At 42.8% G+C, this 20,208-nt stretch overlaps 1 protein-coding gene across 3 annotated transcripts in view; it reads left to right on the forward strand.

Annotated features, from left to right (window-relative positions):
- The window catches only part of PIP5K1A (phosphatidylinositol-4-phosphate 5-kinase type 1 alpha), a 38,802-nt gene extending 23,146 nt beyond the window's left edge, over positions 1-15,656 (forward strand). For 2 of the 3 annotated variants that reach the window (XM_007178036.3, XM_007178037.3), the window contains 12 exons: positions 102-232; positions 668-785; positions 967-1,119; positions 2,983-3,282; positions 5,504-5,709; positions 8,080-8,163; positions 8,971-9,019; positions 9,224-9,308; positions 10,372-10,518; positions 10,714-10,843; positions 13,707-13,755; positions 14,008-15,656. In XM_007178036.3, the coding sequence (XP_007178098.1) occupies positions 102-232; positions 668-785; positions 967-1,119; positions 2,983-3,282; positions 5,504-5,709; positions 8,080-8,163; positions 8,971-9,019; positions 9,224-9,308; positions 10,372-10,518; positions 10,714-10,843; positions 13,707-13,755; positions 14,008-14,010 (1,455 nt within the window). In that variant the 3' untranslated portion in view covers positions 14,011-15,656. The remainder of the gene's footprint in view (positions 1-101; positions 233-667; positions 786-966; positions 1,120-2,982; positions 3,283-5,503; positions 5,710-8,079; positions 8,164-8,970; positions 9,020-9,223; positions 9,309-10,371; positions 10,519-10,713; positions 10,844-13,706; positions 13,756-14,007) is intronic. The other variant, XM_007178038.3, reaches the window with a different exon arrangement.
- The last annotated feature ends 4,552 nt before the right edge of the window (positions 15,657-20,208 follow it).

Below are 20,208 nucleotides of genomic sequence, written 5' to 3' on the forward strand. Positions count from 1 at the left end.
AGAAAGGCATTTGCTCTCTGGTGTTCCTTCTGGTTCTTCTCTCCTGAGTTTTTATTGCTATGATCAGATTTAATACTAGAAACTTTCCTCTTGTTTCTCAGACAACCTCATCAGCTTTAAAAGGTGCCATCCAGTTAGGCATTACTCACACTGTGGGGAGCCTGAGTACCAAACCAGAGCGGGATGTCCTCATGCAAGACTTCTATGTGGTGGAGAGTATCTTCTTCCCGAGGTACAGAGGTTAATGTTCAGGGGAATGTCCTAGAAAATGTGGCTTTTTTATATCATCATCAGGGCATTTTAGGGTTCATGTCTAATTTAGGCATGCATCCAATCCTTAACCTGATTTTAATCAGGGTGATATGGGGACTGGAGAATTTGAAGAGCACATGCTCTCCTTTGGATGTTTCCATGAGCCTCTGGCCTGTGGACTGAGCCCTCAAAAACAATTTAGTGCATCGGGAGGAGGTAATACGATTCCCTGTGCCTATGTCTTAATCCCCATGCTGCGCCTTGTCCCATTATGTAACTGACTCATCCAGTCCCTTTGGTTCTCTCAGGAGGGGTGTATTGACCTGCCTCTGGGTGACTGAGTGTCTTTCCAGGGTGTGGACTCCCTAAATTACAGGGACTGGTAAGTTATGGCTTCTTCTGTTTAACCCCACAGTGAAGGGAGCAACCTGACTCCTGCTCATCACTACAATGACTTTCGGTTCAAGACCTATGCACCTGTTGCCTTCCGCTACTTTCGGGAGTTATTTGGTATCCGCCCTGATGATTACTTGGTAAGCTTCCAGATTTCAGAACCGTGGGACTCCAGTATCAGAGGGATACTTCCAAAGGAAGACCCTCTCTCCACACTCTTGCTCTAGTTTTCCTTTAGAATAGAATTGCATCTGTAGTTGATTTCTGGTTGGGCATGCCCTTGTATCTCTGAACCTCTTGCTCTCTTTTCTCTGGGCCCAGTACTCCCTCTGCAATGAGCCGCTGATTGAACTCTGCAACTCTGGGGCTAGTGGTTCCCTCTTCTATGTGTCCAGTGATGATGAATTCATCATTAAAACAGTCCAGCACAAAGAGGCGGAGTTTCTGCAGAAGCTGCTTCCAGGATACTACATGGTGAGAGGACCAGGAGCACTGGCTGCCTGAGCTGCCCACTCCACTCCAGGACAAGCTGGGGAGGCTGCCATCAGGGGGACAAAACAATGTCAGCACTTCTGTCATAGAAACGTAGTTCATCTTTGTGCTTTTCCCATCTCTTTTGTCTCTCTATGGCTAAAGGGGGTTTTGTTTATCTGTCCCATTTTAAGTGTTTTTAGCTTAGACCCTGCTACCCAACGACAAGATTCAATGATGATTTAAAAAAAAATTTTTTTTATTGGAGTATAGTTGATTTACAGTGTTTTGTTTCTGCTGTACAGCAAGCAAAGTGAGTCAGTTGTACATACACATATATCCACTTTTTTTAGATTCTATTCCCATATTACAGAGTATTGAATAGAGTTCCCTGTGCTATTCAGTTGGTTCTTATTAATTATCCGTTCTGTGTATAATAGTGTGTGTATGTCAATCCCAGTCTCCCAGTTTATCCCCCTACCTTTTCCCCCCGGTAACCACAAGTTTGTTTTCTACATCAGTGACTCAACTTCTGTTTTGTAAATAGGTTCATTTGTACCATTTTTTTAAATTCCACATATAAGTGATAACATATGATATTTATTTTTCTCTTTCTGACTTACTTTCACTCAGTATGACAATCTCTAGGTCCATCCATGTCACTGCAAATGGCATTATTTCATTCTTTTTTATGGCTGAGTAATATTCCATTGTATATATGTACCACATCTTCTTTATCCATTCCTCTGTTGATGGACATTTAGGTTGCTTCCATGTCCTGGCTGTTGTAAATAGGGCTGCAAAGAACATTGGAGTGCATATATCCTTTCGAATTACGGTTTTTTCTGGATATATGCCCAGGAGTGGAATTGCTGGATCATATGGTAGCTCTATTTTTAGTTTTTTAAGGAATCTCCATACTGTTCTCCATAGTGGCTGTACCAATTTACATTCCCACCAACAGTGTAGGAGGGTTCCCTTTTCTCCACACCCTCTCCAGCATTTATTGTTTGTAGATTTTTTGATGGTGGCCATTCTGACCAGTGTGCGGTGATACCTCATTGTAGTTTTGATTTGCATTTCTCTAATAATTAGTGATGTTGAGCATCTTTTCATGTGCTTTTTGGCCATCTGTATGTCTTCTTTGGAGAAATGTCTATTTATATCTTCTACCCATTTTTTGATTGGGTTTTTTTTTTTTTTTTATATTGAGCTGCATGAGCTGTTTGTATATTTTGGAGAAAAATCACTTGTCGGTCACTTCATTTGCAAATATTTTCTCCCATTTTTTGGGCTTTCTCTTCATTTTGTTGATGGTTTCCTTTGCTGTGCGAAAGCTTCTAAGTTTAATTAGGTCCCATTTGTTTATTTTTGTTTTTATTCAATGATGATTCTGCTTTCCATTCTTAGTCCAGCTCCTAGAGTAGAGTATGAGGTTGGTTACTTCCCTTGATAATACTGTATTTTTTCTTACTCTGACTGATACCTCTTGGAGGTTCTGGAGAAGTTAGGGAACTCTCCTTTGCCTCCTTTCATACTCACAAGAATATACTATACAGAAGGCTAAGCATTAAGTCTTTTTCAGTGCTGTCTTCTCTTAAACCTCTCTGAAGGAACATGTTCATCATATGTTTAGTATCCTGACTGCTTACTATATTGTAGGCCTGCCACTTGGCTTGGTGGTGATCTCATTATTGAGATAGATACATTGGGAAATTTTAAACAAATGTAATGTGGGCTTATGGGCAGATTGTATCTGAATCCCATGTAACAGACAAAGGAAGCGGGGTGACAGCTTTTGCCCTTGAGTTTTACTGAAAATCAGCTAACTTGCTCTTCTACTTCTTTCTACTTTCTTGCCCTCAGAACCTCAACCAGAACCCTCGGACTTTGCTGCCTAAGTTCTATGGACTGTACTGTGTGCAGGCAGGTGGCAAGAACATTCGAATTGTGGTGATGAACAATCTCTTACCACGGTCAGTCAAAATGCATATCAAATATGACCTCAAGGGCTCAACCTACAAAAGGCGGGCTTCCCAAAAAGAGCGAGACAAGCCTCTCCCCACCCTTAAAGACCTGGACTTCTTACAAGACATCCCTGATGGTCTCTTTTTGGATGCCGATATGTACAATGCTCTGTGCAAGACCCTGCAGCGCGACTGTTTGGTGAGTTTGTCATATTTCCTTCTCTCTCAGGCACCAGAAATCTCAGACTCTAAAACAGCTTGGTCATTCTTAGGCATCTAATCTGTGGGAGACGGGACTCTGTTCCTTAGCTCCATCTGTGCCAGACTTCATTTAAAATAACTTTTATATTAGATCATTTATGCCTTTACATTTTTACTTTCTCCCCGTTTGTCTAACTCCCCTCCCCTGTCTTTTTTTTCTCTACCTGCTACCTGTCCTGGGCCTCATAAGCATACATTCTCCTTATTTTCATACCAGCACCACCATTGCTCAGTTTTTGGTCCTGTCTGCCAAATCCAAATTTATATCTTAGAAGCTGAGTGCTGCTGAAAAAAATCACACAACTGTGTTTACTGGCATCTCTACAGATTTATGATATCCAGCCCTACCTGGGCCCTCAGTATTCCTCATCAATCCATTTCCTGTTCCTCCCAGAGATTGCACATGATTGGCACTCTCTTCAAACAGTTTTCTGACTCTCATCCCCCCAGCCTTGTTTCTCAACAAACTACCTCAGCTTTCTATTCTGTACCATCCCTTTGTCCTGCCCCCATCATCACTTTATAAATGGATCTACACTTAACCATCCTTAATCTATATTTTCTTCCCAACTTGGTCGATTATTCCAGGTCAGTCCCTTTGTGACCTAGATCCATTTCCTCCTGTTTCTCTAGGATCCTGCTTCATCACTTACTTCCTTTCCCACCTCTGGCTTCAGCCTCAACTGACTGTTTTCTATCTATATACAAACAAGTTTATCTCTTTTTTATTTTAAGATTAGGAGAATGTTTTTCAATGTCTTCATTTAATGATGCCTCCATTTCTCTTTTCCCTTTCTCTTCTCCTGTTTCTGCCTCAACCCACTGTGTCCTGGCTTTTGCCCTCACCACTTCAACTGAACTGCTCTCTCCAATGACCACCTAGATGCCGAATAGAGAGTACTTCTCAGTCCTTCCTTGAATTTTCTGCAGTGTTTGACAGTTGATTGATTCCACTTTCTCAACATCTGTTGGTTTTTGTGACATCTTTCCCTACTGATTTTTTCACCTTTTTTTTTGTTTTTTGTTTTTTGCAAACTGCTTTTGTAGGATTGTCATCTTCTATTCAGTCCATCATGTTATCCAGCCTTGCCTTTCTTTGCTTACTCTGCATCTACTTCCAGGATAATGCCTATTTTAGTTTGGCTCTTTTGGTTGTGAGGACTGGAGACTTGGTGGAGCAGAGAGGTTTTTCAAACCACACATAAGAGTCAGTCCTGAACTCTCTTTATCCCTTACTCTATCCACCTACCAAAACCCCCAAAGTGAGCTACTGGAACTGGTGGAAATATACAAGGTTGAGAACTGTAGGAGACAGTCCAGGCTCCTTAATATGACACATCAGGCCTGTCATTGCCTTGCCCCTAGCATCCTCTCTCATGTGCCAAATACCTAGCCTTTGCATTTTATGTTCTAGCAACACCAGATTATACCTCCCTGCACGTAGCCTGCTGTTTCATGCTTCCAGGCCTTGGCATTCTTCTTTCCTTCCTTTATTTACTTGCACGTATTTTCTCTCTAATCGATCCCTCATAAACCTATTTATGTACGTCTCTGTAGTATTCCTCAATCATGTATGCACTTCCATTGTTACACATAGTAGACTGTATTGTATTTATTTTTACATTAGTTTCCCTTTCTAAATTATAATATCCATGAGGACAGAAGCTCTCTTACGTATCTTTGTATCCACATAAGCAGGCACAGTGCCTACAGATGGTAAGGATTCAGCAAATAATGAACTGAAGTGAAGCTAGCCATATAAGGACCTGCCACAGATCTGCTCTGTCACAAAGTTTACTTTTACCAGACCCTCCTTGTGGATTTTTTAGAGCTCAAATATGTGTTTCTTCTTTCATTGAGAATATAATGCTCTTTTCATGAAGAGATACAAGGAAAGAACAAACAAAGAGGATCTTGTGGGCTAGGCCGTGGCCTAATTTGTATGTACTCTGGTGAAGGAAAGCTGAAGGGATATCAGTGAAGGGTGACCAGAGGAGGTCAATGTACTGTTCTCCAAGGAGTAGGAGGAGCAAAGGATAATCCTGTGGTTAGCTCTGGAGGTTCACTAGCAAGAACAATTAGATCAGGAAAGCTGTGAGATCCTGAAAAAAGATTCTCATACCTCCCAAGGCTCAGATCATGTTTTTTCCTTCCATTAGGTGCTGCAGAGCTTCAAGATAATGGACTATAGCCTCCTGGTGTCAATCCATAACATAGATCATGCACAACGAGAGCCTTTAGGCAATGAAGCACAATATTCAACTGACACTCGTAGACCAGCCCCCCAAAAGGCTCTCTATTCCACAGCCATGGAATCTATCCAGGGCGAGGCTCGACGAGGTGGCACCATGGAGACTGATGACCAGTGAGTGGACTCGGGCGCTGGGAAGGAGTGTATAGGCTCAGAGCACTTTTTCTTGAGGGAGGGACGCAGCTTCTGAGGAGGAGTAGCCTTTATTCAGCAGTTAAGTCAATAGCATTAATGCTTACAGAACTATAGGATGAGCTTTCCTAAGAATGTAAAAGGAAAGGAAGATGTCTTAAATTTGGGATTTGTACATCTGGGAAGGAGAACTATTCAAAATTAAGAGACTTCTTTTCTTTTTTAAATTTTATTTATTTATTTAGTTAGTTAGTTTTAAACAAACATATAATTTCTTTTTGTTGTTGTTGTTATTTTATTTTATTTTTATTTTATTTTATTTTTATTTTTGGTTGCACTGAGTCTCAGTTGTGGCAGGCAGACTCCTTAGTTGCGGTTCACTGGCTCCTTTAGTTGCGGCATGTGTGCTCCTTAGTTGCGGCTGGTGGACTCCTTAGTTGTGGCATGCGAACCCTTAGTTGAGGCATGCATGTGGGGTCTAGTTCCCTGACCAGGGGTCGAACCCACGTCCTCTGCATTGCAAGGCAGATCCTAAACCACTGCACCACCAGGGAAGTCCTGAGACCTTTTTTTTTTTTTTTTTTTTTTTAAATTTATTTTTGGCTGCGTTTGGTCTTCGTTGCTGTGCGCAGGCTTTCTCTAGTTGCGGCGAATGGGGGCTACTCTTCGTTGTGGTGCACGGGCTTCTCATTGTGGTGGCTTCTCTTGTTGCGGAGCACCGGCTCTAGGCGTGTGAGCTTCAGCAGTTGCAGCACGTAGGCTCAGTAGTTGCAGCATGCGGGCCCCTAGAGTGCATGGGCTTCAGTAGTTGTGGCACGTGGGCTCAGTAGTTGTGGCTCATGGCCTCTAGAGTGTAGACTCAGTAGTTGTGGCATATGGGCTTAGTTGCTTCGCAGCATGTGGGATCTTCCCAGACTAGGGATCGAACCCGTGTTCCCTGCATTGGCAGGCAGTTTCTTAACTACTGCGCCACCAGGGAAGTCCAAGACTTTTTTTTTTTTTTTTTTTTAAATTAATAAATTTATTTATTTATCCTTGGCTGTGTTGGGTCTTCGTTTCTGTGCCAGGGCTTTCTCTAGTTGCGGCTAGCGGGGGCCACTCTTCATTGTGGTGCACGGGCTTCTCACTATCATGGCCTCTCTTGTTGCGGAGCACAGGCTCCAGACGCGCAGGCTCAGTAACTGTGGCTCACGGGCCCAGGTGCTCTAGCGGCATGTGGGATCCTCCCAGACCAGGGCCCGAACCCGCGTCCCCCGCATTGGCGGGCGGACTCCCAACCACTGCGCCACCAGGGAAGCCCGGGAAGTCCAAGACTTTTAAAAAAATGTTCAGGGGTTTAAAAAAAAAAAAAAAAAAAAAATGTTCAGGGGGGCTTCCCTGGTGGCGCAGTGGTTAGGAATCCGCCTGCCAATGCAGGGGACACGGGTTCGTGCCCCGGGCCGGGAAGATCCCACATGCCGTGCAGCGGCTAGGCCCGTGAGCCACAACTACTGAGCCTGCGCATCTGGAGCCTGTGCTCCGCAACGGGAGAGGCCGCGACAGTGAGAGGCCCGCGCACCGCGATGAAGAGTGGCCCCCGCTTGCCACAACTGGAGAAAGCCCTCGCACAGAAACTAAGACCCAACACAGCCAAAAATAAATAAATAAATAAATAAATTTATTAAAAAAAAAAAAAAGTTCACTCAGAGTCTTAGATGCACGCCTGCAAATTATATTAGAACTTAATCAAAAACAATTTATTATAGACTTCTTTATGGAAGGTGTCTTTGTTACCATCATGGATCAAGGAAGTGTAGTTACTAAAGTATCAAATGTCTTTTAAGTGGTTTCATTTTAAAGTATTCTTTACCATGACTCTCCAGAAGAGTGTCTCAATGGGCATAAATTAAAATATGAAAGTACTGGGGAGGAATTCCCGGGCGGTCCAGTGGTTAGGACTCCATGCTTTCACTGCCGAGAGCCCCAGTTCGATCCCTGATCAGGGAACTAAGATCCCACAAGCCTTGCAGCGCAGCCAAAAAAAAAAAAAGAGTAGAGTACTAAGGAAGTTTAGAGTTAATTGGGAGAATATTCCTAAAATTGCTGAGTAGGGGTGATTTTTAGATTCTCTTCCGTGAATTTGGGGTGGGAGAAGCAGGCAGGTGAGATTTGGAGAGAAAGAGGTTATAATACATAAGCCAAAGTGGGTGGGGCTGGGCGAAGTCTCTCACTCTTCCCCAGTTTATGGAAGATGATGAGACTTCTAACTACGCTTAGGTCTCAGTTACATGTCCTGATCTGATTTGAGGTTAGCAGAAGCCTCTGCCTGCTAGACAAAAGATTTTCTTACTCTTTCTTTCTTGTCTTCCCCAGTATGGGTGGCATCCCGGCCCGGAATAGTAAAGGGGAAAGGCTCCTGCTTTATATCGGGATCATTGACATTCTGCAGTCTTACAGGTGAGGAGCATATAGATCCTAGGGGCAGAGTGGATGTAGGTTTACTCACATTGCTCTTTTAGATGGGTGTCACCAAATTCTTCCTGAAGCAAGAAGAGTAAGTTGCAGTCTGGCTGCTTGCCTCATTGGGTTTCAGATGGTTTTTTATTTCCTGATTATGCCTGTCTGTTGGCTTCCTTATCCCACCATCTCCCCAAACATAGCATACACCTCTGTGGAAAGCTGAGTCAGTCCTTAGAAGCACCAGGGTAGAAACGCCATCTCTCTGGCTTTTTGTGGAAAACCTGTGAGATGAGTCATACTCCACATTAGGATACAGCTGGAAAGACATCCCTCCTTTCCATGGAGGAAAAACAAGAGGATCACTGTGTTCTGTGAAAAGTATTAGCCTGTGGAATTCAGGCAGTGGAGTGGTAGTGAAGGAAGAGCTGGAAATGTTAGACCCCAGTTTTGCTCCTGTAAGGTTTCAGGTGCTAATGAGGACTGGACAGTACTTGGCCCCCTTCCAGGTTTGCCCATCTGTCCCTCCAGCTCCCCTTTTACAATAAATATTCTTGTCCCTGACTTGCTGGGACATATTGACTACCCCTTTCTGAGGGGGGCAATAATCGACTTATCTAGAAACAGCTTCGATCTCCATGTGGAATAAGCACTACCCTGTCTGTTCTTTGGAAAGCCAGCATAATAGTGGGGGTGCTTTCCCGGTCTCTCTCTTTGCTCCTATGATTGTTCTTTTAACTCTGTAAAGTAGAAAACTATAAGGTCATTCATTTAATGTGAATGCATGATATACATTTTTCTTGGCAGGTTTGTTAAGAAGTTGGAGCACTCTTGGAAAGCTCTGGTACATGATGGGGTGAGTAGCAGTCAGCTAGAGGCTCTCCTCTTTCTGCCTCTCTCAATTCTGATTTGCCCCCTCAGTTTCCTCTTACCTTATTTCATTTGTGGGTTCTACCCGTCTGCTAGGGTCTCAGCCTAGGGAAAAACGGCCCTTGGACTAGAGATCCTCTTGCTGGGCCTCCTCCTCTCTAACCCTGCAGCTATCTCTCTTGCTCTGCAGGACACCGTATCAGTGCATCGCCCAAGCTTCTACGCCGAACGGTTCCAGCGCTTCATGTGCACTACAGTGTTCAAGAAGATCCCCTGTAAGTGGCTTCTGCCAGATGACCCTCCAATGGCTCCCTTACTTCAAGAGATGGGGGGCAGGACACCTCTGTCAGGGAATTGCCAAAGCCAGAGGCTTCTCCTACTCTACCCACATCCCGTGAGAGCTGCTGCCCATTCTTATGTCGGTCACTTTGTCTGTCTCAGTTGTTTCCAAGTTGCTGCTTTCCCCCTGGCAATCCCTACATGTGTCATTGGGGGGAGGGACATTTCTGAGAAAATGGTGGGGTTGTAAAAATGTTTAGTTGTGGGTGTAGGACCCATGCCACAGTCTGAGATAGGCAAAGCTGGACTTTTATGGACAGAGATAGGCAAGAATATTACCATATCCCCAAGGCCAGGAAGTTCTTAGATTAGGATCAGAAGGTTGGAGAAGCACTTACTCATTTCTGCTTAGCAGGTGTTCTTAGTCTCTTCCCTCAACTTTCTTGGTTGGGAAGTGCCAATGTTCTTCTTTCCAAACCTTTCACGCTGCTGCCACTGGCAAATTCCAGCTCCTCCTTCCCATCTCTGTCTCCTCATCATAGGCATCAGTTGTCCCTCGGTGAGGCAGAGCGGACTTAGGCATGCCAAACAGTCTTAAGAAACATGGAAAAATCCTTTCGAAGTCTTTTCAGAGTGATATATAAACAAGTGTAAAGTATCACCATCGTGCTGTGTGTGTAAGTGCTACAGGGATATAGAGTGAAAGGGTCATCTTTGTCTGGTTTAACTGAAGGATACTATTAAAGAACAAAGGAATTACAGAATAGGAGACATGTCATCAGGCGGAAGCAAAACCATTGAGGTTGCATGTAGGAGGGGAGAGATATGTGTCTCCTTTCCTCTAGGTTCTCTGCTTCTTTTCCAAAGTAAAGTGGACTGAGATGCCCCCTCCTCTGAAGAGTAGTTCATAGAGCCCATCTTTGTTGACATTAACCCCTTTTCCTGCTTTGCAGAGGAACAACTTTGGGTTTGTGTTGGGGACGCTAGCAAGTTGTATCTATGTCTTGGTGACGGTTTCTGAGGTGGGTGCTAAGTAGGCTCTCTCTTTCCCTTTTGAAGTGAAGCCCTCTCCTTCCAAAAAGTTTCGGTCTGGCTCATCTTTCTCTCGGCGAGCAGGCCCCAGCGGCAACTCCTGCGTAACTTACCAGCCATCGGTCTCTGGGGAACACAAGGCACAAGTGACAACAAAGGCGGAAGTGGAGCCAGGTCAGCGCCAGGGTTGGGGTCCCCGTGTGATGGGGCGCTCCCTCCCTTCCTTCTGAGTCCTTGTCTGCTTAGGACCTCTACTCCCCGTTCCTGTCCACGAAAATCCAAGTTGCTATATATTTTTTCCTATATTTTCCCCACCCCCTTTTCTCTTCTTTTTTATTTATTGATTTTCTTCCCCTTTCTTTTTTCCAGGCGTCCACTTCGGTCGTCCTGATGTTTTACCTCAGACTCCACCTTTAGAGAAAATCAGTGAGGTCTCGACTATTCCTGACCCCTATTTCTCACCTGTAGTTGGAGAGACTTTGCAAATGCTAACTACAAGGTTGGTTCCTTGGCCCCTTTCTCCATGTAATCTTCTCATCTCCCTCTTCAGGTCCTTGAGAACCTTCATAATTCTGTTTTTTCCAGAGACTATTGTTTGTCTTTTGCTCTTCGCTAGATTTTTGCATGTTCATCTTCCTAAGAGCTCATCTTTAGTGATTTGGAAAAGTGTATCAACATCTCTGCATTTTTAGGGGGTGGTGGGAAGTCTTTATGTACAGACTTTTCTGGTATTCAATCAAAATACCCCAACTAATGCTTCATCTCCTGGTGAGTTAAGTGAGAATTCTTAGCTTAGGATTTAAGGCTGGAAAGATTCCCAGGCACTAAAGACAGTGAACAGTTAACCTTTCAAAAGGATCCAGTGTAAAGATTGTGATTTAATTTTGTTTTTGGTGTGTTAATCATCTATTACATCATAATATATTACCCCAGAACTTAGTGACTTAAAATAACAAACATATGTCATAGTTTCTGTGAGTTAGAAATCTGGGTGAAGCTTAACTGGGTCCTCTGGCGCAAGGTCTTTCATGATAGTGAAGCTCTTTGTCCAGGGCTATAGGCTCATCTGAAGGCTCAACTGAGAGGCTTCACTTCTAAGCTCATTTATGTGGTTTTTGACAGGATTCAGATTCTGGTGAGTTGCTGGACTGAGGGTCTTAGTTTCTTGCTGGCTGTTTTCTGGGGGCCTCCCTCAGTTCTTTGCCACATGAGCCCCTCCATAGGACAACTAAGAACATGGCAGCTCGCTTCCCTTAGCATGAGCAAGTGACAGTGCATGCACCTAAGCAGAAGCCACAGTCTTTCATAACCAAATCTCCTATTCTGCATTCTAGTCACTTAATCTAGCCCACACTTGAGGAATGAATTACCTAAGAGTGTATCAGGAAGCAGTGATCACTGTGGACCTGTGACACTAAAGAGACAGGCTATCTTCTCCCCATACACCCAGCATACAATGATGAGACAAACAACAGACAACCTCTTTACACATTCCTGTATAAAAAAGGGAGAACGGGAGGCACAGAGGAGTCTGATCCATAGCTAGTGTAAAATCCAGCAAATGTTGGAGTTTCTTTTATCAGGTCTCAAAGCATGAGAATAATTCGTGGCTCTTGGCTCTACCTTTTGGACTCTTGGTTTTGCCTTCTGAGTCTTCCTTTTTCATGAAAACTAGAATGTGTTTGCAGCTGAGTAATTTTCTCGGCCTGCTTCTTGCCAGAATTTTGGGGATCCAGTGGTCTCTTTTCATTGTGTACTATTTCTGTCCCTTTTAGTCCAAGCAGGACAATGTTTCTGCTGCTCTAATACCCTCAAAGATTTTGTGGGCCTCCTATGAATCTCATTGGGATTCACGCTATTAGACAGAAGCCACTCCACAAATACCTTCTTGATAAGCTCTATGCTTCTTAGAGATCCTGTTAAGTTGAGAGGATCTGAGAGACATACCCTTAATCTTTTGAATCGCTTTTTGTATGACTGAATAGTACTTTGAGTTCTTAACAGATGTTTTACAGTCATACCCTTGGCTTCATCTGTAGACCACATTTTCCTGGCAGTGCCTTAGATTTTATCCATTTCTTAATTTTAGCATTATTTGCTATCTGGAGAGGCTCAGAATTTTCAAAACCATCAAGTCTTGGCTTCTTTTTGTTTAATAGTCCTTCCCTGAATTTGTTTTTCTTCTCTCATATTTTAACTATAAGCATTAAGAAGAAACCAGGTGGCACCTTCAACACTTGGTTTAGAAATCTCCCTAGCCAGATCACCCAGTTCATTAGGCACGTATTCTACTTTTCGCGTAACTGTAGATGACATTGTTGCTAAACTTTGTTCCACTACATTGCAAAGATCCCCTTTCCTTCAATTTTTAATAAGATTTTTTTCACTTTAAGCCCTTACTGGCAATCCCCTTAAAGTCCAGAATTCTACAGTATATTCAGGGCACTTTTAAACTTTCACTAAAACTGTCCGCAAACCCAGTTCCCTCTTCCAAAGCCACTTCCACATTTTAGATTTTTATTACAGCAGCACTTCACTTCCAGGTACAAAAATATATATTATCTATTGTGTGACAAATTACCCCAAATTTTAGCAGCTAAAAACAACAAACATTATTATCTCAGATTTAATGTAGCTTAAGAATCTGGGTGTGGCTTAGCTGGGTGCCTTTGGCTTAAAGTCTCTCAGGAGGTTACAGTGAAGCTATTAGCCAGCAGTGTGGTCTCATCTGAAGGCTCGCCCAGGGGAGGATCAGCTTCCAAGCTTATCTATATGGTTGTTGGCAGGATTCAGTTTCTTGTAGGCTATTGGGCTAAGGGCTCAGTTCTTTGTTGGCTGTTGGCCAGTTCCCTCAGTTCCTTGTCACATGGTCCTTTCCATAAGGCAGCTCACTGCATGGCAGCTAGCTTCCTCAGAGCAAACAAGTGAGAGAGCAGGTGCCCAAGAGGAAGCTATAGTCTTTTTGTAGCCTAATCTCAGAATTGACTTTACATCTCCTGTGGTGCATTCTGTTCACTAGAAGAAAGTCACTAAGTTCAGCCCACACTAAAGAGGAGAAAATTACACAATGGCATGACTATCAGGCTGCAGTGTTCATTGGGTGCCTACCACACCTGGGGATTGAAGAAGGTAGAGGAGGGTGTTAGGAAATATTTTATAGAAGTCAAGACAAGAAAGTAAATAGTTAATTAAAACAATGTGCTTCCAAATCTAGTAGCTTCTTAGCCCCTTCTTTAAGAATCCTAAATTGATTCCCAGTGAAATTAAATGGAGAAGCAGTATGAGATTTGACCTGAGAGTCCCTTTTCTCATTTATTTACTAATTCTTCTTTCTGCCTCCATTTTTTTCCCCCTCCTGTTAGCTCAACCCTCTTGGAAAAGCATGAAGTTCCAGAGTCAGAGTTCATCCATGTAAGTGTCTGGGATGTGGGGGAGGTGGATGCTTTGGAAGGGTATAAAGAGCATCACTGATGGAGTGGAGCAACAAAGTAATTGGCAGGGTTAGGGGGACTGGGTGCCCCCCTAAATCTTACTTTTCAAAATTTTTGTTTCTGATATCTTGTTCTTGGAAGCTGAGACTGAACTAGAAGGAAACTTGAATTCCTTTCCTGCCTCCTTGTCTCATACTGCACATCCTTAACTTTAAACCCTTTCCCTTTTCAGTGAACAAAAATCCTCGGAAGACCTGGAGCAAGATTCTACTATCTCTGTGATCCCAAGATGTCAGCCCTTGACCCAGCAATGCTGAGTTTTCTTTTTCTTGGTCATCAAAAAAAATGTACTGGAGGCTAAGGGAGCTCTCCGTCTCCTCCCTGAAGAAGAACCTCTTCTACTTCCCCTTCCTCATGAATGGGCGTTAGTGCCTCGGACAGTTGAGGACAGCAGCATCCTCTGTACTCCTGAGCTGGTGGCACAAGCTTTCAACTAGCCAGCCTTGCTTCCACAACTGAATTGTTTTCAAACCCCCATTCTTCCTATTGGAAGTGGGGTTGCTGGACTTGGTGGTTTTCTTCCCCCTCATCTACCTTTCACCAGGAGCTGGACTCTTAATTTCCTCAGGACAGACCGGCTGGTACATTATCCCGACCTTAGCTCTTTTTCTGTGGAAGAAGACCCCTGTAATCTTTGTAAAGTTTTTTTTGGGGGGTAAGGGTGTTTAACCACCTCCCAGCCGCCTTCTTTTGGTTCCTTAAAAAAGGAAAAGAAAAATAGCACACAATTTCAAGCCAGACAGTTTCAGATCAAAACTCCATAAGTATTGGAGAGATGCGTATTCATAGGGTTCCCTCAGAAGAGCCCTGGTGTTTGAGAAACAGAAGCTGCTCTGCCAGGAGTGGCTCCTCTTTAACTCCTCCTCTCTTAATGAATTTCTGAAAGCTGAAGGAATGGAGAGAGTGGGACGTGGGGTAATCGTTACCCCTTTTGTTAAACAGTGGGGCAGTCATAGGGCTAAAAGGTCAGAACCCTTCCTAGGCAGGACCCTACTCACGGCCAGGCCATAATGATTATTACTGTTTTGCAATTTGAAATGTATTCTGCTTGTTTTTCTAAATATGAAGACTTATCAAATGAATTTTAGATTCTTCTCCAAAGGAGATTTCTTCCTTGCTCTTACCACCTTTTCCAACAGCGTTCTGCTGTTCATGGAGCTGAGATGGAGAAGGGGACACCTGTGTCTGTTTAACAGGTAGTCCATAACTGTGAGGCTAGAGAATATTCTCTTAAACTCATGGAGAGCCAGCAGATTCTTGCCTTAGTGAGGTCATTGCTGTGCCACATGCCCTGCCGCCTCTCTTCATGCAGAGAACGTGGAAACGGGGGCTGTGTAATCCCTTTCCTCCCCATGTTCTCCATCTGATCCTCCTGCCCCTGTCAGGGGAAGAAGGGGGCCTGGCATCTCAGGCAGATTGTTGAATCCCCATCCTGTCCCCTCTCCGTCCCACCCTGCCTTGATAGTAGGTTAGCTAATACCCCGAGTAACTGTCTATATTAGACACCCCCAGCCAGTTTCTGGCTGCCTGTCTTTGCTGCCATGTTCTTTTTTACAAGAAGAAAAGAAACAATTCTTGCTATTTTTTTTTCATAATTTACTATTTATGATGTATTTAAGTGTTTTATTCAGGACAGAGTTCTGTAGGGGGTGGGAGGGAATATTTGAGGGAGGCTGGGTCTTAGGGAAGGGAATGGGGAATCAACATTTTTATGAAGTGTCACTATTTGCCTCTACTTTGTATTGTTCAGAAATGGCAAATACAATATAAAAGTGATAAATACCTGGTTTTAATGTATTAAACTTTCATCAGTTATTTAGACTTCTTGCTACTTCCTGGTTCTTTCTCGTATACCATCTGCTCCACCCACCTACCTCAGGCTCAGTTTTGTTCATGTTACCCTGAAACAAATGCATCCTTTCCAGTTTTTCCTCACTCCAGCTTCGGTCTAACTCAGGCTGAGAGAAATGGCTTCATTCATTACCTTCTGGTCACCTCCTCCATCTTAACAACTTAAACTTGACAAGGAAAAGCTGTGAATGACTAGGAAGGGAATTAATGTGGGTCTGTTGCCTAGGGATTTGGGGATCCAAAGCTCAAAATTCTACTCAGGTTTAGGAGGAAAGGAGAGGGACAGTGGGAAAAGCAAGCTTGAGATTGGTTGGCCCTAGGATTCTCTGCCTTTCCTTCCCTTGACCTGGCCCCAGGTGTCTGTCACTCCTAGAAAAGCATAGAGACTGTTTTCCTCAGCTATGTGTTTTTCTCTTCTGTGAGGTTGAGCTTAGGCTATTTTACTGGAATGGGAAACTAGACAAAAAGGGATGTTCTAAGGCGATGGGGGAGATTTGGAGAGAAACAAACTAAATAATGTTCCTTTCCACACCACTATTCCGTACCTTGTTAAGGTCATTCTACAAATATTTGTGCAGCAGCTAATGAGCAAGAGCCATGACTGCATGGGGCAGTGGAAGGTCAAAAGAAGTAATTGACCTTCAAGAGTTTATAGTGTCCAGGAGGAGCACACACATACGTGCACACAAAAACAACATGTTAGACGTGATACAGTTAAGGATTTCAGTTCTCTGAAAGAGTGATACAAAGTATAAAGGTCGAGGAAGATTAGAGGTTATTGTGGGCCTGAAGTGTTGGGGAAAGTTTCACTTGAGCACAAGGGCCTAGAGGTATGAGAATGATCTGTTTTAGAGAACAAGGAAGAGATCATGGTGAAAGCAATGGTGGAGGGAGACCTGAGTCAGAATATTGGAATAAGTATAGGTGGAGGCAACGCTGGAAACCCTGACTGATACAAGCTGAGGGATTTTTATTTTAAACTGTAGGCAATGGGGAAGCATAGAACGTTTTTGTCCCTAAGTGGGGCATGATCAAAACAAAATTCCGAAACTAATCTGTTGACAAAGTTCCATCACAGTGGATAGAAAAAGCAGACAGTTTAGATTGTAATAATTTAGGTGTGAGGTGATGTGCGTCTAGGATGGTGGTGGTATCAACTGGAGAGGAAGGGAGAGAATTGTGATGGTAATAAAAAGGAAAACAACTTTACGATAGAACAAGTAGTTGGAATAAAGGAGGAATTGGGTATTCTCAGAGTTTTGAATTTGAGTTTAAGCCACAGGCTCAGCCCTCCTTTAGGCTGGGTAAGGAGAAGACTTTTTCCCGAAAAGGAATTGAATCTGAACATGTGGTAGGGAAAAAAATGATCTTTCTGCTACCCTTACCTCGTCACTCTTTTTTTTTTTTAAAAAAAACATCTCTATTGGAGTATAATTGCTTTACAATGGTGTGTTAGTTTCTGCTTTATAACAAAGTGAATCAGCTATACATATACATATATCCCCATATCTCTTCCCTCTTGCATCTCCCTCCCTCCCACCCTCCCTATCCCACCCCTCTAGGTGGTCACAAAGCACCAAGCTGATCTCCCTGTGCAATGCGGCTGCTTCCCACTAGCTATCGATTTTACATTTGGTAGTGTGTATATGTCAATGCCAGTCTCTCACTTTGTCCCAATTTACCCTGCCCCCTCCCACTGTCCTCAGGTCCATTCTCTAGTAGGTCTGCGTCTTTATTCCTGTCCTGCCCCTAGGTTCTTTATAACCATTTTTTTTTTTAAGATTCCATATATATGTGTTAGCATACGGTATTTGTTTTTCTCTTTCTGACTTCACTCTGTGTGACAGACTCTAGGTCCATCCACCTCACTACAAATAACTTAGTTTCATTTCTTTTTATGGCTGAGTAATATTCCATTGTATATATGTGCCACATCTTTATCCATTCATCTGTCGATGGACACTTAGGTTGCTTCCATGTCCTGGCTATTGTAAATAGAGCCACAGTGAACATTGTGGTACATGACTCTTTTTGAATTATGGCTTTCTCAGTAGTGGGATTGCTGGGTCGTATGGTAGTTCTATTTTTAGTTTTTTAAGGAACCTCCATACTGTTCTCCATAGTGACTGTATCAATTTACATTCCCACCCACTGTGCAAGAGGGTTCCCTTTTCTCTACACCCTCTCCAGCATTTATTGTTTGTAGATTTTTTGATGATGGCCATTCTGACTGGCGTGAGTTGATACCTCATTGTAGTTTTGATTTGCATTTCTCTAATGATTAGTGATGTTGAGCATCCTTTCATGTGTTTGTTGGCAATATAGATATCTTCTTTGGAGAAATGTCTATTTAGGTCTTCTGCCCATATTTGGATTGGGTTGTTTGTTTTTTTTTTATATTGAGCTGCATGAGCTGTTTGTAAATTTTGGAGATTAATCCAAAATTTGCAAATATTTTGCAAATATATTCTCCCATTCTGAGGGTTGTCTTTTCGTCTTGTTTATGTTTTCCTTTGCTGTGCAAAAACTGACCCTGGATAGTCAAAGCAATCTTGAGAAAGAAACATGGAGCTGGAGGAATCAGGCTCCCTGACTTCAGACTATACTACAAAGCTACAGTAATCAAGACAGTATGGTACTGGCACAAAAACAGAAATATAGATCAATGGAACAGGATAGAAAGCCCAGAGATAAACCCACACACATATGGTCACCTTATTTTTGATAAAGGAGGCAAGAATATACAATGGAGAAAAGACAGCCTCTTAAATAGGTGGTGCTGGGAAAACTGGACAGCTACATGTAAAAGAATGAAATTAGAACACTCCCTAACACCATACACAAAAATAAGCTCAAAATGGATTAAAGACCTAAATGTAAGGCCAGACACTATCAAACTCTTAGAGGAAAACATAGGCAGAACACTCTATGACATAAATCACAGCAAGATCCTTTTTGACCCACCTCCTAGAGAAATGGAAATAAAAACAAAAATAAACAAATGGGACCTAATGGAACTTAAAAACTTTTGCATACCTCGTCACTCTTCAACATACTCAGGCAGCTGCTGAGTGGGTGCACTAGATGGTCAGAGGGTCCCTCTAGTGGTGCGTAGCAGCTACTACTTATTGTACAGCTGTACCCTGCCATCTGTATTCAGATGCAAGTAGGGCCTGTTCCAAAAATGAGGGAAATCAAAGCCATAGGATTATAAAGCTGGAAATCCTGGTCTAATGTTTTACTCTTAAGCATGTCAATCTCAGCTATTCTGAAAGTTATTCACTGCAGTTGGAGTCTCATTCACTCTTTAAACAAAGATTAGCCAGTTAAAATAGATTTCAGATTATCCTGTTCATTCTTGGGAATTCCCTGGTGGTCCAGGTTTAGGACTCTGCGCTTCCACTGCAGGGGGCCCAGGTTTGATCCCTGGTTGGGGAACTAAGATATCACAAGCTGCAGGGCACAGCCAAAAAAATAAATAAATAAAGGGACGTCTTGTTTTTAAAAAAAAAACAAAAAACAAGCTGTTCATTCCTTAGTTTTTCAAAGACACAAAAACAGTTCAATATCACCTCCTGTAAAATTATTTCTTTAAAGTTCATTAAAAAGCATGAGCTATTTCTAATTCCTCCTCTTTTTTTTACTTTTTAAAAAAAATTTTTTTATTATGGAAATTTCCAAACCAAAAGTACAGTATAGGAAACTAACATGTATGCATCACCCAGCTTCAATAATTGTCAACATAAATAAGGCCAATCTGTTTTATGTATACTTTCTACCCCACCCCTCCTTTCTCTCTGCACCTCCAAAGGATTAAGTTAAAATAAATCCCAGACATCATATCCGTTCATGCATAAATACCTCAATATATAACTCAAGAGATAAGGGCTCTTTTTAAACATAACAACATTATCATGCCTTTAAAAATTGATAATTCCATAATAATACCCAGTCAGTGGTCAATGTTAGCCAATTGTCTTACAAATGAATTTTTTTTGGCTGCGCTGTGCGGCTTGTGGGATCTTAGTTCCCTGACCAGGGATCGAACCCGTGCCCTCGGCAGTGAAAGTGTGGAGTCCTAACCACTGGACCACCAGGGAAGTCCCGAAGTGAATTCTTACAGATAGTTTTTTTTGACCCCAATCTCTCTTGTACTCACTCCAAGTTTTTACCCCGACCACCCAACCGAAACGTCTTTTATTAAGGTCACTGATGACCTCAGTGTTGCTAAATATATCAGTCCTCATCTTACTTGACATGTCAGCAGCATCTGACAGTTTATTACTCTTTGAAATATTTTCTTCATTTAGCTTCTGGGATACTACGTGTTTTCTCCCGGTTGTCCTTACCAAGGTGCTGCACTGCTCCATCTCCATCCGCTTTTCTGGTTCCTCCTTTCCTCTCTAACCTCTAAATGTTGAAATGTCCACGGCTCAACCATAGGCCCCCTTCTTTTAGTCTACATTCACTCCTTAGGTAATGTTTTAAAGTTTTAAAGGCCCTGTATAATTTGTCAAACACC

The sequence above is a fragment of the Balaenoptera acutorostrata genome, chromosome 1 (assembly GCF_949987535.1).
Source record: "Balaenoptera acutorostrata chromosome 1, mBalAcu1.1, whole genome shotgun sequence".
NCBI lineage: Eukaryota > Metazoa > Chordata > Mammalia > Artiodactyla > Balaenopteridae > Balaenoptera > Balaenoptera acutorostrata.